The following is a 17,217-nucleotide window of genomic DNA, read 5'->3' on the forward strand; positions in this document are numbered from 1 at the left end:
TTATGACTTGCCTTGCAAGTTGGGTGGCAAGTAGACATCAGCAATCACTAGCCAAAGGCAATTTTTAGGTGAAGTAATATAGGAATAAACACGTACTTGAGATGTGACCCAAAAAATTACTAAAATTAATATCTTGTATAAATGTTCTTAAAAATTATTAAAATGCAAGGGCCACTGCAGAACAATCTTTTGAGAGCTTGAATATTCTTGTCCACTTTCTGCCTTAACAATTTTAGATGTTCAACACTTTTTAAATGATATGATCAATGACACTTTGCTCAACAAAGAACAAATTAAGCTATCTCTAGATCATCTATGTCAGCACTGGAAGACCTCATCAAAGTATTTCTTTTCAGAGAACAACTATACAAGAGCTCTGACAAGTCTCATTTCCATCATTTCTCTAGGAGCCATTTGTTGGGGTTTTCCTCTTTTACATTTCAAACCATCATCCCTTAATGAACTCTCCACATCCCCATCATCGAGTGAAACTCCACATCAGGGACAATAACTGTCACTTAAATACTGGCAATGTGTTTATGAACATTTTGATTCCGTAATCACCTTCAGGATGTCTTCCACGGTATTTTAATATCCACAATGGTCACAAATCAGCATTATTTTTCACAAGTGCCCTCCATACATTTTAAATGCATGCCATAAAAAGGCTATGTCCAAGAAGAACAAATTCTCATTCTTTGCTTTCCATCCTGTATTTATTTATAGTTGAAAAATCAATATAAAATATCTCATATTAATTATAATGCAAAACTATCTGCCATACTCTAATGCTATAATGCCATAATGACTGCTAGTCATTTGTACGTATCTCGCAACTTAGTATATAGTTCTCTTTTAAAATAAGTTAAAGAACACTAATAAACAATAAAAAGCTCATCTAATAATAAAACGCTCAACTGAAAACATCAGAAGATAAAACATCCGTGAACTGTGTTATTAAAATCACACCTGTAAAAAGGAGGCACGCTTAAAAACCCTCTCCTGGATATCTGTTTTTTATGTACTTACACATCAGTGGCAACAAACAAATGTGAAATACCACATGCATTAAATTTGGCAAACCAAACCCAGAAACTCTAAAAATATTTCTTGATCCATCCAGATTTTTCTAGGGTTTTCATTTCACTGAAAAATGTGGGAGATTGTCCCACGAGTGTATGTTTAAAGCATAGATTTGACATAAATAAAAATTAATAATTGACCTAAAAAGACTTTAGTCTGTTTAGCTAAATAGTCAATGGGGAACACTCCATGTACTACTTATTAGGGTACAGGAATCCCAGTGTAATAAATTAAGACTTGCTCTTTATTATAAGCAAGGAAGAGTTTTACGCTTCCTTTTAGTTTGCTATGACACATATGGTTTTGCTCTGCTGGTTTTGGGTCTGGTTTTTTTTCTTGATACTATCTTGGCAGGTGGATTTTTGATTCTGTTTGATGAGCTGATGCACATCTTCATCTTGATCTCTTGCAGAGTCACGTACCACATGCGTTCAGGACCTGTATTTCCTGAACATCACAGCTGACTGCTTTACTATCCTGGTGGCACATATGCAGCACACTCAGGTTTGCCTGGATGTCCAATAACAATGAGGAATTCAACCACTGAAACTGAGCTATTACGGAGGGGGGAAAAGCTCACCATCTCTACCAGCACCATTTAAAGCCTCTCCAAGATTCAACTTCATCACTTTGTTGCTATTCTTAGTCAAACCCCTGATAACCGGGAGGTGGTTTTGCTCATAGTGAGAATAGAGATATCATTATTCACTGCCAGCATTTTAGTCCATGGTGGGACATTATTACCTGCATACAGAAAAAGAAGGGATAGCACATAAAGCTTTGGGACAGCAAACAAACAAAAGCTCTCATGACACTTCTGGGAGCAACAGGCAAAGGCTTTTTCAGAAGATCCTGCTATCCATAGGGAAAGGACTGTGACACTGTATTGTATAGGGCACGCAGAAAAAAGCATTCCAAGTAGAAATCTTTACTTTTTTTGTCCAGTTATTTCCATATTCAAATATGTGTTTCTACATACTTATTGTTATCAGGTATACTGTCTAGATTTTGATGGACTTCTAGTATGTAGCACTGTCTTCTACAAGAGTCATTTCTAAATTGAAATTTAAAAGTTTTACTTTTGGCATAGTCATGAGTTCAGCAGTAAGTTGCTTTCTGTAAAAGAGGTTCTGTTTTTTATTTGTCCTGCTGATACAGTTGCAGGCTGGGTGGGTTAGAAAAACCACCTTGCCTCAAAGCCAAGAAGCTCCATAAAACCTGCAGAAGACTCGCAAAAGTCCGTCCCTCCTTTTGTCCTCGCCTATCAGAATATACCTCTCTCTAACTATCTAATTTTTCTTTTATCCTTGTATCACTGCAGCTACATATCAGCACCATTAGAACTTCTAAATCCTTCTACATTATCTAGCAGTCTTCCAGAATTTTCTGATTAGCCAAGCAGCAACACTAAAATTGGGCAGACAACCAGCAGTCTGTTGATTTTCTATGAGTAAATAATATCCTCTCGGAAACATCCTACCTTTTAGTAACACAATGAAAACCAATCAAAAGTGGATACAGAATAAGAACACTAGATAATGTTCTAGCTAGAAATTACTGATACCTTTTGGGTGATAAAACAATATAGAGAAATTAGTCCAGTTATTCAATTTTTAACATAATCCTGAAAAAGAACGAGTGCTGTTACCACCATTACTAGCATCTAGTTACACATTAGAATATATATCACAGGCATAGACTGTGATATTTTCTAAAAACTCAAATTCTGCCGTTCTCCCAACCTCCTTAGATTCTTCAAGTCAACAATACCTGCTCTTTTGATACAGCTCTAGCCTTTGTGACCGATTTCTTATTCTGGGCTGAATCATCACAAAAGCCACTTGATTGGCTAAAAATAATAAAAAAACTGCTGAATACCATAGCAACTGCCTTGCAGCCTTGCTAACATGCAGGAAGGATTTTTTACTTGAACAAGAGCTACAAGTGAAAACACCAGGCCGAAAGCAGATCTGGCATAATATCAACAACGCCACAAAAACACAAAAATTGCTTAACCCCTCCCCAATCTCTTCCCTGTAATACCTTTTGGGTAGCAATGAATCTTCAGGTTCTTATTAAAATACAGTTCAGAGAACAAGGAAAAATGTGTCCTATAGTACTGATTCTATGTATATATCTAGTAAGGATTAAATTTTGAAAAATCAAGTCATGGAAGTAGAGTAGTAGTAGAGTCTGACCTTCAGTTTTAATTAATAATCATATCACTCCATAAATAAAAGGATTAAAAGTTTCTAAAGAAACATTTCCAAATATACCTAACTCCACATTGCTCATTTTAGTGGGCATACCAAAGCAGTCAAGATATTGATAATAAAAAACAATCACTATATGACAAAACCCGCTAAGAATTGCATAAGGCCTATAAGGAATACATTTGAAAGAGTATTGCTGTGGAATTACGGTAAGAGTCTGCGTTCAGTTTATAGGGCAAGGTTTTGGCAGAGGGTGGGCTCTGTGACGAGCAACTAGAAGCTGCCCCATGTTGGACAGAGGCAGTTCCAAGACAAATCCACCGCTTGTCCAAGTTGAACCCACAAGTCATGCTGGTGGTACCTCCGTAATAACATATTTAAGAAAGGCTAAAATACCTCTGCAGCAGCACCTGTGAGAGAGAAATGAGAAAACATGAGAGAAACTACCCTGCAGATGCCAAGGTCAGTGAAGGAGGAGGAGGAGGAAGTCATTCTGCAGGCACCAGAGCAGAAATTCCATTGCAGCCAATGGAGAAGACGATGGCAATGCAGGTTGTCTTCCTGCACCTGATGGAGGACCACAGTGGAGCACAGATCCACCCTGCAGCACATGGAGAACCTCATATCAGAGCATGTGGAAATGCTCTGAAGGAAACTGCAGCCCATGGAGAGCCCAGGCTGGAGCAGGATCCTGACAGGAGCCGTGGCCCACACAGAGAAGCCCACACAGGAGCAGGTCTTCTGGCAAGAACTGTAGCCTGTGGGGGACCCATGCTGGAGCAGCACATTCCTGATGACTGTACCCTGTGCAAAGCATCCATACTGCAGCAGTGGAGAAGGCCACATGTTGGAAAAGCTTATGAAGGACTATCAGGACTACCCCTGAGTGGGACTTCATGCTGGAGCATGGGAAGAGCAGGAGGAAAAGAAGCAGCAGAGATGAAGTGTTGTATACTGACAGTAACTCGTTCCCCATTGCCCCTGTGCTGCTCAGGGGTGGCAGGAAGTGGCAGAAAAGTTAGGAAGTTAGGAGTAAAGTTGAGTCTGGGAGGAAAGGGGGTGACAGGAAGGTGGTTTGAGTTTTGAGGGGTTTTTTGTCACTAACCTGCTATATTTTTAATTAGCAATAAATTAATCTTTCTCAAGTCAAGCCTTTTTAGCTTGTGACAGTAACTGGTCCTCATTGTCCTCATTTTTCTTTCATCTTATTTTTTTCCCCTGTCCTGCTGAAGAGTGGGACAGAGTAGCTTGGTGGGCACCTGGGACCCGGCCAAGGTCATCCTACCATGGAGTACTTGTGTTTGAGGAAAGCATAAATTTCTCCTAGGCAAGTGAAGCTATGTAGTCTTTGCTCTGAAGTAGAGGTACCCACCTGTTCTAGGTGAGCTATAATATGTCTTCACTGCACAGTGAAGAATCACAGTCCCCTCTCTTCTCCACCACATTTGGGGTGGCTTTAATCTGATGACTCTATTTGCCTGCATGAAAAGGACCAAGACTGAGCTTGGCTTTACAGGTCAGGAAAATTTCAGCTTTGTTCCTCCTTGTGCATCATTTAAGAGGAATTCAAAGGTCCTATGAAGTATTATCCAGTCAAGAAGGCAAGATACAATACCCACAGCACAGCCACTTAAATTGCTTTTCACATTAGGGCTAATTTTTAAACCAAAGAAGTTAAGAGTTAAGTCCATAACTCCACAGTATCAAATTATTTTCCTTGATCTATCAGCATAATTTCTGAGCTTTTACTGACATTAAGGAGTGTTATAAACCACACACACCTATGAAAATCCATGCACTTTCTTGCAATTAAAATGAGGGGTAGAGCTTTACTCTGGGTTCCTAAAAATAGTGGCCTGGTTTTCCATTAAGGAAATAATTAACTATAAGGTGATATTTTTGGTAGTATGTTTTTTGTATCTGATAATAAATGGCCACAAAATTCTTAAGGTCTTGACCTTCAAACTTATGCAGTCTTACAGGGAGTTTATGGTCCCCAGAAATTCTTCCATCAGAGACAACAGACCTTGAATCAATGAAACATACTTTGGGTTTTGGAGGTGATTCCATCACATCAGTAAATTGTTTGACATGTTCTGTACATGTTGCTGGAAATGGGCACCTTTCTGTTTTGTCTCAGATCTCTGATATATCATAAAGACATGAAATCAGCCTAATTTTAACCATATGTCTGTGCTTGATATCTACATACCTCAAGGCATGTCTGTATTTATAATATATATATAGCATGTATACAGAACTTGTTAAACACTACTGAGAACTATGTACCTACTCAGAAAGCATGCATGCCATTTTTCTTCCAAGAGATACTTAACTTTATTTCAACATCACAAATTCATTTACTTCACATACCATAAAAGAGAGAAAAATTTACTAATCTGGCTCCACAAACAGTAGATATCAAAAGTATAAATAAAGGAAAATCAGGACAAAGAGAATCCAAGAAACTTAGCAAAGCTACATTCCAAGTTTTAGTTGCCCTTGATTTTAAAACACGTGAGTATCCAACACTTTTCTTCCTCATCAGATAAGAATGCTTGATTGGCTGATCATCACAGAGTGCTCACTCTTCCCCATTCCTCATACTTCAGACTGGGATTTTATGGTTAGCTTGTTTTGAAAAACCTTCGTTTTGTTTATAAAGGATGAAGCAAGGAATCTTTCTTTTTCGCTTGAACAGTTATCCAGGAAGAGCATACAATGTGAAATAGTACTCTGTGGTTAATATTACTCAGGCAAGCACACTTTGTCCAAAAAAACACAATACATAATATGTATGCTGGAGATGCTGACTGGAAGTATGGCCCTATGATGTGCAAGACCAGATTTTGTTCTCATGACAGTAATTCTACTCAACTTACGTCAATTACAATATATTCTGTTCCCCAAAATGTTAAATTTGCTCTGAAGAGTTTGCAATCCTAAGTCAGAATCCAAAGAAAAGCGAGGAGGACAAGCCAGAAAAATGGTTACCCATTCTGCACACTTAAAAACACACTCACTCTTGCCTCTATAAATTAGAAAAATGTGGATCAAGGACAGAAACTTATTACAACCACAAAGGTCAGACCTCAGGGAGGGCTGGAATACAAAATTGTCATTGACCAGAGTTCTGAAACAATTTTTCCATACTCAAAGTGGCATGAAATAATTGACAAAGCTGCAGTACTGCAGGAGACATCCAGTGACTGAAGCACACAGTGGTAATGCCAAAACTAGTGCTTGAAAGTAACTGCCATAACCATGGTTCCAGCTGTTTCCAAAACTTTGGGAGAGGGTAACAGAACAACAGAATGCCAGAGAATCCTGCTATTCTATTATCCTTCATTCACCTAGCAGAAAGGCATTATCTGAGCACAAATACTTATATTGTTCTTATCACAAAATTTGCTATGACAAAATTATTATTATAACAAAATAATTATTTCATAAGACAGTATTATCAGGAATTTTAAAAGTAATTTGAACCATCATTTTTTTGTTAAAAAAAATAAACTGTTTAAGAATATATATCTGCATGTTAGCCCAACTGATGAGTGTCTGGAAGCAACTTATCCATGAGAAGGAAACTCTGTGGCAAGACCGCTGGAACTGTTCCTCCTACTTAACAGTACTGTTGATACCTCTAGGGCCCAGGAAAAGAATTACAGAAATCTTAAACACAGAAGAGGGCATCTTAGCACAAGCACAGTACACTCAGACAAAAAACAATCTGCCTGATTACCGTCCAGTCACAGGAAAACATCTAAACCATTAAACAGATGTGCAGCACACCCAGTCTTATGTTATTACAACCTTTTACTGTAGAACTTCATTATTTCCCATAATATTCAGATTTCTGAGTTCAAACGAGAGTTGACCTAGGCAGTTCAAGGTGTTCTGCAAACTAAAGATGTTTGACTGGTTAGTCTCAGAAGAAGCTGTGTTAAGCCACAAATTTAAAACAGACAGATCTATCCAAACACCCTGTCAAAGATCCCCTGCATTATACACAAAAACAGCAGCTCTATAAAAGGATATAATATTATTGTCTCAGAGAAGTTTTTCACCCCATTATGAAAATGATAAACCACTGCAATGATGTTATCTAACTCGCCAAAGGACACTTGTAGAATTAGTAGCTAAGTAAGAACAAAAATTCTTTATTTTAGGTCAATGAAAAGTCTCCATCTACACATGGGTCAGTAGCATAAAAGGGTCAGTACCATTTCATTCCATCATCTGCAGTCCAGGTAAAAAAAAATACAAACAAAACAGTGTGTGTAGTACAGTTACTTAGTGTGTGAGACACAGAAAAAGCAGAAACAAAGAAAGAGAGAAATTGCTTTACTTTTATTGTAAGTCTTTAGGGTTTGCATTATTTTTGGGACATCTCAGATTCTAAATAACAACATTCAGAACATGCACTGTCTAGGTGGGCCACTTCCTCTAGGACACAGTTGTTTTGAAAACTTTTTATTCTGTGTTGGTAAAGTAACAAAAATACAATCAGTGAACTGTAGATGCTTTTATCACATTTGCTTTTTGTCGGTTCCAAGGTCCATTGTCATAAGGAATCCCTGTAACCAGCATCTGGGATGGAAACAAAGTAAGTGATAGGCATCCCTACCTCCAAGTCCATCTCCAGAATCAACCTCATAGATGCTCTCCCCTTCCATGTTGTCTTAGGATGCAGCAGAAAGCAAGATCTTCATCAAATGATTTGCTCAGGCTCCAGAAGGAAGCTGAATCCACCCACTCTGCAGCCAGCAGGGAATATCTTTCAAACAAAAACATAAAAACAAAGTCATTGATCCACTTCTGCTATACAACAGAGAGGTCATTTAATTTCTCCCTCAAGTCCTCACCTTTTCAAGACTGTGTGTCAGTTAGATCTACATCCAATACTGCAGCTCTTTCTATCAATACAGTCTTTTCAGCAGGTATCTGAGCTCCTTTTCCCTTGTAAATTCAACTGTGATTCACAGTACAAACTCTCCACCCAATATAAAGAGGTTACATCAGTCCAAATTACAAGACTGTATTAAGGGGGAAGCCTCAGCACAGGCCCAGGCTCATTCATATGGCCTGACAGGACTAGGAATGGGCAATATGGGCAATATACTACTCATCCACAGGATTAGCTCTTCTCTGGCACACTGAGAGTACTGTAAAACCAAATTACATTCAGTTTGCAAACAACAAATACAGACTGAAAGCACACAGATTACGTGGGTTCAAGTTCTTAAGACTACTCTTAGGGTTACTTTAAGTTTAGGTAGAGAAAGCATCTCAGTTTAGCAATGAAGTGTAAAGATGTGTGTGGACAAAAGAATAAAACCACCTCTTCATTTATTTCAAAGAAGGACAGTAAAGGAGCAAAGTCTTTTCCTTAAATTGAGTCTGAATAGCTGGTTGTTTCTCTATTACTGTCCAGTGTAACTAGTTTTTACCAGCACCTTCTCTTTCTGAGTAAAAGAGAAATAACTGTTATTGAATTTAAAAAAAAACTTACGAATGAGTCAGGAAACATGCACACAAAAAGCAATCAGAACAGCATGGAGTTAGTAGAGTAGTTTTGCAGCAAGCAGAGAACTGTCATGTCAGATGCTCATGATCCAGACAGCAAAGCAAGGATGAGCTCCAACACTCATCCCCCATGTAAGATTTGCAATCTGATTGTTTTTTAAATAAAGGAAATTGGGAACCAAAAGGCATCCAAAAAGAGCACATAGGTTTCTGTCTGCCAGAAATGAACTCGGACAGGCCAAGAACAGAAAACATGATGAGAGAATGATGATCAAGTACATGAATGATGTGATACATAAAAACTGTTCAGGTACCATTAGTAACTCAGAGCTAGTCATGGAGCAATGTATTGGTTGATTCCTTGCCAGTTTCAAATGAGCAAATTACAATTTTTATTTTGCAAGTCTGTGGCCTTCTCTTTTGTTTTTCCATGTCATTAGGAGAGCATCCAAATTGTCCCATGCCACTGCATTTTATTGAGAGGGTGGAAAAGGGAAAAAAACTTCTGTATTAACATGAACTGCCCTTTATGTTTTGATCAACTCCCTTTTTCAACTCCCTATCAACAAGAAAGCAATAAATATTATAAGCAAATTCATATTCAGACATCAAGTAAAAGAAAATCAATAGTTCAAGCACTATGTCATTTTGTTGATAAAAAGAAGGGCATACCTAGAATTCTCATACCAGAGGACTCTACTTCTTCAGCTTCTCCAAGCATCTCTCTCAGCATCTGCATGTTTTTGTCGGTTTTCTGCTGGGTGAGCCAGTATAGGTGTATGCCATGTAACAGAGCATGCATGGCACTGCAAAACACTGAGCACGCTTCCAGTGGAGTGAAAATTGTAGTACAGCCATCTTAAACTTCCATCAGCAATTCAAGGTGTTCTTCTAAATCCACATTCATGTTTTTCAGAAGGTATGGTACTACAGTTTGCAAAAGACTGAGAAAGGATCCACGATAATGCTGATTTTTAGTGATGAAGCATCCAATGCAAAAATTTTACTTTGGTAAGAAAGAAAATCCATTCATTTTATTTTAAAAATATGAAAATACTTACCAAACAAATAAATGGGACACAACAGCTATAGTATCAAGCTCTGGCTGTGTATTCACACCTGAAGTATGTATGCTCCAAATGCTGATTTAGGATTAATGTTCTCACAAGAACATTAACAGAGTTACTGTTTAGAAAAGCAAATGCTCTCAAGCAATGAATACTGGATTCCCATGATCAAAGAAGTTCTACTGTGTCTATCACAGGATTTAGTAGTATTTTTTCTGAACAAATGGAACAGATGAGCAAATAACCATCATTTAAGAAAGTCAGTCACAGCCCTTCAAATGTAAGAACTTTTATTGCAAGTTTTCTTTTGAAAAGGTCATCTTATTCTGCTCAGATGTGGGGTTTTATGATGAATGCTACAGTCCTCCTGCAGAGCAATACAGAAACATGTTTGTATAATAAAGTAACTGCCGAAAAAAGGACACTGTACTCTGTCTAGAAACTAAACATTATATTTTTATCTGGGCCTTCTGCCTGCATTTGGGGAGAAAAAGTAACTTGTGCCCAGCATAAACACCAACTTCTACATCTACTTAGATACAGCTGTTGCACAGCTTAATGTGTTCATCTATCTGTAAACAAAAATGTGCGTCCTTATGAAAAATCCATCGTCTCATTTTGTCTTATAGTGATGCATTAAATTAGGCCTGCATGCCTTTATCAAAACCTCTAAGTGTAGAAAGTACTAAATTTCACGACAGTCAGTGCATAAGGGTTGATTGCTAAAATTAAGTATCAGTATTGAAAAATACTAGCATTTCAGTGCAAGGCTACTGAGACATTAAGTGGAACTGAAGTCTTTGCTGCCTAGTTAAAAATTACTATTCTTATGGAGAACTGAGATTAAAAGCAGAGAAACGGAAGAAAACCTGTTTTAAAATAGTTTATTATTTTACATACATTTCATTGAGAAACAAATGCATTGTTCTTTATTATATGGTTGCTGTCTCTTCCCATTTGGCATCTGTACCAATGTTATTTTTAATGGCATTTCACTCACAGTGGAACCTTTTCAGGGGGAGGAGGGACTGTTAATGGATAGAAAACCCGCTATTGTTCTGTTTTCTGGCTATGAAAACTTCTTAATTAAAAACTGAAAGCAAAATGATGCACCAGGTACCGAAATCTAGAGTTGCTCAAATGAAATCACAGCAATGGAGTAACCACAGAGATAGAATTCTTAGTGCAGAACTGCTTCATGCTTGGCTATGTGTTTACCCCTTACACAGGGGAGAGAAAAACCTGAAATGTTTCAAGTCAGCCCTATCAAGAAACAAAAATTCCACAGCAGAGTAGCAGTGAAGAATGAGGTATGATTAAAGCTGTTTCAAAACAGAATGAAGTAATAAGCTTGATCCTTCTTAAATTATAGAGCATTTGAAACCTACATTATAGGACTCCTTTGGTCCCACAGTTTCATTGTTTGGCAGCTTCTTGCTCATCCAGATCCTTCCCCCAATTAACATCAAGGTCCCATTTTCCACCATCACAACAGTGAATAAAGCCACATGGGACCAAATACCATCATTTGGTGCTGGCATCTGGTCCTTGATAAAAATGCTATCATGAGGGGAAAAAAACCCAATGAACACGTCTACTTGAGTTTTGTAATCTTAACTCTTTGTCAGCTATTGGAAAGATGTTTCTGGCGTTTAGGCTACAGGACAGAGAAGGAGGCTCAGAAGAGTCTCAGCAAGACCAGTTGTTCACACCTTCTGCCTGAGTGTAGTTCACAGAACCACCCATGTCAGAGCAAGGCAGCAGGTGGCAGAAAGATGAAGCTGGGAATGCATAACTAGGTACTGCTTGCATGATTTGTATTTTTTCCCTCAGAGTGGTCAAAGAAGCCTCACTGCTGTTTTAACTCATGCCAAGGAGTTACGTTCCCAAGCAGATGTGCAGACAAAAGAGTAACAGATAATTCCTGTTATTAGTTGCCTTCTTCAGACCAGAGCCTGGCTCCAAATGCTGTACAGTGGGGTGCACAGAAGTTGCATATGCATCCGAGTAAGCCCAATCAAATGTAAATGACTGCAGTCCCCTGAAATGATGTGGTTAGCCCTCTGCCTGCAGATACTGGATTCTGCAGCATTAATCCCCACTAATGTAACAATACCACCAGTGGAGTATACATACATTCTGATAGCAATATGGGAAAAAGCAAAAATTGTGTTACAAAAATGCCAGTATGATAAGAGTATTTACATCTACACACTTTAAACCTTCAGGGAACTTGACAGGTTTAATTTTCCAATTAAAGCCAGAAAGATCACAGAGTTTTCTAGATTTCACATCAAGTTCTGAGATAACAAACATGTCAGAATTAAAATGTAAAGGAAAGACTGAAGTCACAGAATCATAGAATGGTTTGGATTGGAAGGGACCTTAAAGATCATCTAGTTCCAACCCCCTGCCATGGGAAGTAACACCTTCCACTAGATCAGGCTGCTCAGGGCCCTATCCAATGTGTCCTTGAACGCTTCCAGAGATGGGCCATCCACAGTTTCTAGGGGCAACCTGTTTCAGTGTCTCACCACCCCCACAGAAAATAATTTCTTCCTAATACTCAATCTACACCTGCCCTCTCTCAGTTTAAGGTCATTACCCCTTGTCCTGTCCCTATATGCCCATGTAAAAAGTCCCTTTCCAGCTCTCTTTTAGCCCCCCTTTAGACACTGAAAGACCACAACGAGGTCACTGTGGAGCCTTCTCTTCTCCAGGTTGAACCATCTCAATTTTCTCAGCCTTTTCTCATAGGAGAAGTGTGACAGCCTGCTGATCATCTTTGGGGCCCTAAGTCACCACAGCAGCACACTTCTCTGCTAACTCAAAAACCCCAGCAGTCCCAAATACATGTTGTAGGTGCACGTTTCCAAATAGCATTTTTCACAACACATTCCTACATAAAACCAAACTTCTAGGCTGTAGCTAGACAGACCTTCCTCAAATATACACTGTTGACTCCTTCCCGTAAATCTCAGAGGGTCTTTTTCAGATAGTTTATACAACAGATGGTTCACCTCCCTTCACCTCCCTCCATTCTTTTCTCTCTGTGGGGCACACTGCAGAGGGCACAACAGGCAGGACTCCTTCCCTCTCCCTGCTCACCAGCCTTTTGTGTTCTGTTTGTTGGAAACACTGTTTTTTTAATGGTTTGCACTGAGTGTTACTAGAGAATGGATCTATGCTGAGAACATACTGGGCATGAGAATTAGGTGACTGGAGAGACTGGCTTTGTAGCTTTTAGGAAAACATCTGATGTCAAGAAGGACCCAAAGGTAGAGTACCAGATCTGTAGCACTACTATATACCAACCTTATCATAGGAGCAGAATAAAACTGATCAGCAGTTCTTCCAACTGGTTCCCCTGCCTTGGAGTAGGACAGGAGAAAAGAAAAAAATCTGAAAATCTGTACCACTACATCAATACAGAGGAGGCCGGTGCCGTATCTGCTTCAGGAAAGGTTCTGTTTCTCAAAGTTTACCAGCAGGTGGATCTACAATGAATTATCAGTGATCTATCTGTACTAGTCCTGTGTGTCTGCAGGCAGCCAACCTCACATAAAGAGTCTTGCTCAACTATTTATTTTTGCTTTCTCTTCATGTCCCTCATTTGTCACAGGAATTTATTCAAAGTTAATGAATCAGTCCAAAATTCTTCATACATATTTCAGTGTTTTTCAAAAAAAGAAATCTACATTTAGAAATGGGCATAAATCTTTTATTCAGCCAGGCATAACCATGCTTGAGTTGTCCTGCAGTAATACACTAACAACAAGCCTTCCTGACTACCAGACTTGATAATCGTAATTCCTTCCTAACAAGGCTTTCAGTGAGACTGTTTTATTATTCCAAGAAAGTCTGAGTTGAACAGATTCACCGCATTTCACCACAAAGCTGAATTGTTTTGAGATATCTCCATATGGAAATCTCAAGGAAGTAAAAAGGAATTTTGCTGTGGACATGGGCATTTTCAATACCGTGAAAATCCTCAGTTTTCAAAACACCAAAATAAGCCTGCCACTCAAGATTTTGCAAAATAAGGTCAAGTGCTAACAAACTGGTTTGCTAGAAACACCCATGAAAAAAGGTCCGTGTATTCTAATCCTGCAGAAATACAGTTCAGGGATGGGATAAGAATCACTACCAACAGATGAATTTCACAACTTCTCCAAAACATCCATCTGAATTGAGGAGTAATTTCTATGTCTGAGGTACTTCATTTCCACACACATTTTTTCCTTAATGAAGTTTATATTTTAAATCCCTATCTGTTTTAGTCACCAAACTATTTCACCACTCTCATCACACAACACTTTGCTTTCCAACTGCTTTTCTTTACATTCATAATGTGACTTCTGTAAAAAAAAAGGGTTGGCAATTCAGCCTCTGATTTAGTAAAACAGAGTACCACAAAACATTTGACACACTACTTTCTTCCTTACAGGCCAGTGTTATAAGGTACAGTGTGGACTGTGCCCTGCAAACCAAGAATTCCCATCAAGCCAAGACAATACTCTCTGTTACCTTAGAAAAATAATTTTACAATTTAGTTCCTCTGTTAATAGCAGAAACACTAACTATGACATGTGCAGAACAGCAGAGTCCAAGCTAATATTTTTTAAAGCCACCTGATGATGTTGATTGTGATCTGAAAACACACCACAAATTATGGTTTCCGCTCTAGGCATACTAATCCAAAACCAGAGGGCAAGATATTATAGCAGAAATATTTTCTTTAAAGATGCATCTAAGAAGCCAATTTCCACGACCTAAGGTTTATCATGTAGTTACCAGGAATCTGTGTATTGTGGCAAAGATTCATCAGAGTGAATTCACGTTGAAACAAATTGATTGCTGCACATGGTTTAGCTCTACTACTGTGACCAACACAAAGCACACCTTAAAAGTAAAACCCAACATCAAAATGCACAAAGAACACTTTAAGAACACGTGCAGAACATACTTCCTTGGTCCAGTGAATTTTCAGTTTGCAGTCTAAATACAGTTTAAAAGATGATGTGTTTCACATTATAGACAATGCTAACAAAACACTAGGATTTTCTATTTCTAGTAGGATTGTCTGTTTCCAAAAGAAAGAAACTATATTCCAGTTTGAAAGCCCTGTTGTAATTAGAAATTACTCTGGGAGCATATAGCAGAAACAAAGGACTAAACAAGATATTGATCAAAATATGATTTGACAGAAACTATCCAGAAAATCTGAATAAAAAAATAATAGTCATAACAAAAAAACCCCAAGTGAAATAAAAACTTTATTACTAGCACAGTTTTACTTAGTATTTTGCAGAATAAAATAAATTTGCTTTCCTTAAGTTTTAGCTGAAAGTCTAAATGAAGCACACAACACACAGAGTATTTTCTCATTTGCTTTAACATTCATTTTCAAGACAATGTTGAAAAGCGGAATTTATGCCCAGTTGTAGTTTTTATAACCAACCAAGAGAAATTTAGTTTGTATGCTAGAGCAACTGTGGAAATCAATTCTTAATCTATGACCTTGCTTACCACAGCTTGAAGCCTTGCAATAAATAAATGCCTTGAGCCACACATAAGAAACATTTAGTGAATCCGAGACAAATAACACAAATCTATATGTGTATATATAGTATTAGAAAGGTCATATAAAATACAATATTGGCTCTTTTCTTGCTCTAACATAATAATGTTTGAAAAGCAGGACCCTGTAATTGCCTGCATTAATACCCAGGTGGTGAACAGTCACGAGTACCTATTTTCTTTTCAAATTACAATGTTCATCCTTTTAGGAGACTTCTTGTAGTCTGCCTTTTTTTTTAGTGTGGAAAACGCTAGAATGCTTAGAAATAAACAATCTCTGAAAAATACCTATTTTATTTGTCCTAGCATATGCAAAGTCTTTCTCTAAAGAACACTTAAGCTTCCTTGTGAAAATTGTGCGGTTTCATCACTAACAATCGAGAAAATAAATGTCAGAGTTCATGTGTTAACCTGCACTTAGTCACAATCACCCTCTTTTATATGCTGAATATCTCAAACCCTCATCCTATATGTTATTACTTATTTATCACTGGAGTATAAGCTAAAAGAAAGAAGAACATATAGTGATGTCTCCTTATTAATATTTTACAATTGTAGTTCACAAAAAAAGCCTGTAAACAAAACTTTACCTCCTTAAAACACACCTCCCATTCTTGATGTAATTGCTTGACTATAAATTTTAAAATAATACAAAATAGCACTAGTTCAGCTAATTTCCCTCTCTTGATTGTCTCCTTCCTGAAATACTGAAATTCAAATGTGACTGTGACTGACACTCCTTTGGAGATTAGCATGGCATTATTAGTTTGCACAGCAGGTCACCAAAGTAACTGCTGGAAAGGTTTCACTTATTTTAACCCCGAAGGATGTAATCTAATATGAAAAGAAAGAATTTGGAGATTCACAATTACACTTGAATTGGAATAGTACATAAAAATCAAATCAGAAAACAGACTTATTTTATTTATATAGAAGTTGTAGTCAAAGTAGATCACTAGGTCCTTTCTAATGCTACATTTTCACAGATCTTCTACCACTTGATCATCAGAGGAAAAGCTAGACTTACACTCAAATTACTAGGCTCATCCTACCTAGTTCTACCTATGAACACAGGCATACCCAACTAATATCCAAAAACAGCTCAGGACACTTCTGAACATCTGTTCTCCAAGGAAGCATCACCTTTTGTCCTCAATGTATGCATTTATTCCAGTCTAAGGGTAACTCTTAAAAAAATGATGCCAAGTACTTACTGGTCAGAACTGATGCCTGGAAATACAGAAACTATCCCACTCCAGATGCACACAATATTTTCATACTGAAAGATAAGCTGGTTTTGAGCCTACCCCAGAACAGACTGACCTTACCAACAGCTAAAACAGAGCAGGAGGAAGTCTGATTTTGTGCATGCTTTTCCATGGCTCAAAACCAGGAATTTTAGCTTGGTAACAACCTGTGTTTTACACCTGGTTGGAGAGAACTCATATTCCAAAGTGAAGCTCCTCAGGTAACAACAGTATTTTGCAGATATAAAAGCATATGCAGTTCTCAAATTTCCAAAGATTTTGAGAATTACATTAGCCAGACCTCTCCACAGTGCTTTGTGGGAATGGGCAGCTCCAAGCACAGCTGCTGCAGGAGTGGGGCAGCCTGCACAGCCTTCCTGAGAGGTAGCCAGCTGCACACCCTGCAGCACCCCCACTAACCTTGAGACCTTCTCCTCAGCACTAAGAGTTACTACCAACTCCCTGCCTCACTCCACCTATGTCCTATCTGACACTGCA

General features: G+C 38.2%; 1 protein-coding gene across 14 annotated transcripts in view; it reads right to left on the reverse strand.

Annotated features, from left to right (window-relative positions):
• The window catches only part of PPP2R2C (protein phosphatase 2 regulatory subunit Bgamma), a 193,354-nt gene that overhangs the window by 89,249 nt on the left and 86,888 nt on the right, over positions 1 to 17,217 (reverse strand). For 5 of the 14 annotated variants that reach the window (XM_051798369.1, XM_051798370.1, XM_051798368.1 and 2 more), the window contains one exon: positions 7,927 to 8,076. The exons of the other annotated variants lie outside the window; for them this stretch is intronic. In XM_051798369.1, the coding sequence (XP_051654329.1) occupies positions 7,927 to 7,975 (49 nt within the window). In that variant the 5' untranslated portion in view covers positions 7,976 to 8,076. The remainder of the gene's footprint in view (positions 1 to 7,926; positions 8,077 to 17,217) is intronic. 14 annotated transcript variants of the gene reach the window in all.

Source organism: Manacus candei, unplaced genomic scaffold, assembly GCF_025592945.1.
Source record: "Manacus candei isolate 608988 ecotype Guabito, Panama unplaced genomic scaffold, ASM2559294v1 h1tg000048l, whole genome shotgun sequence".
NCBI classification, from domain to species: domain Eukaryota; kingdom Metazoa; phylum Chordata; class Aves; order Passeriformes; family Pipridae; genus Manacus; species Manacus candei.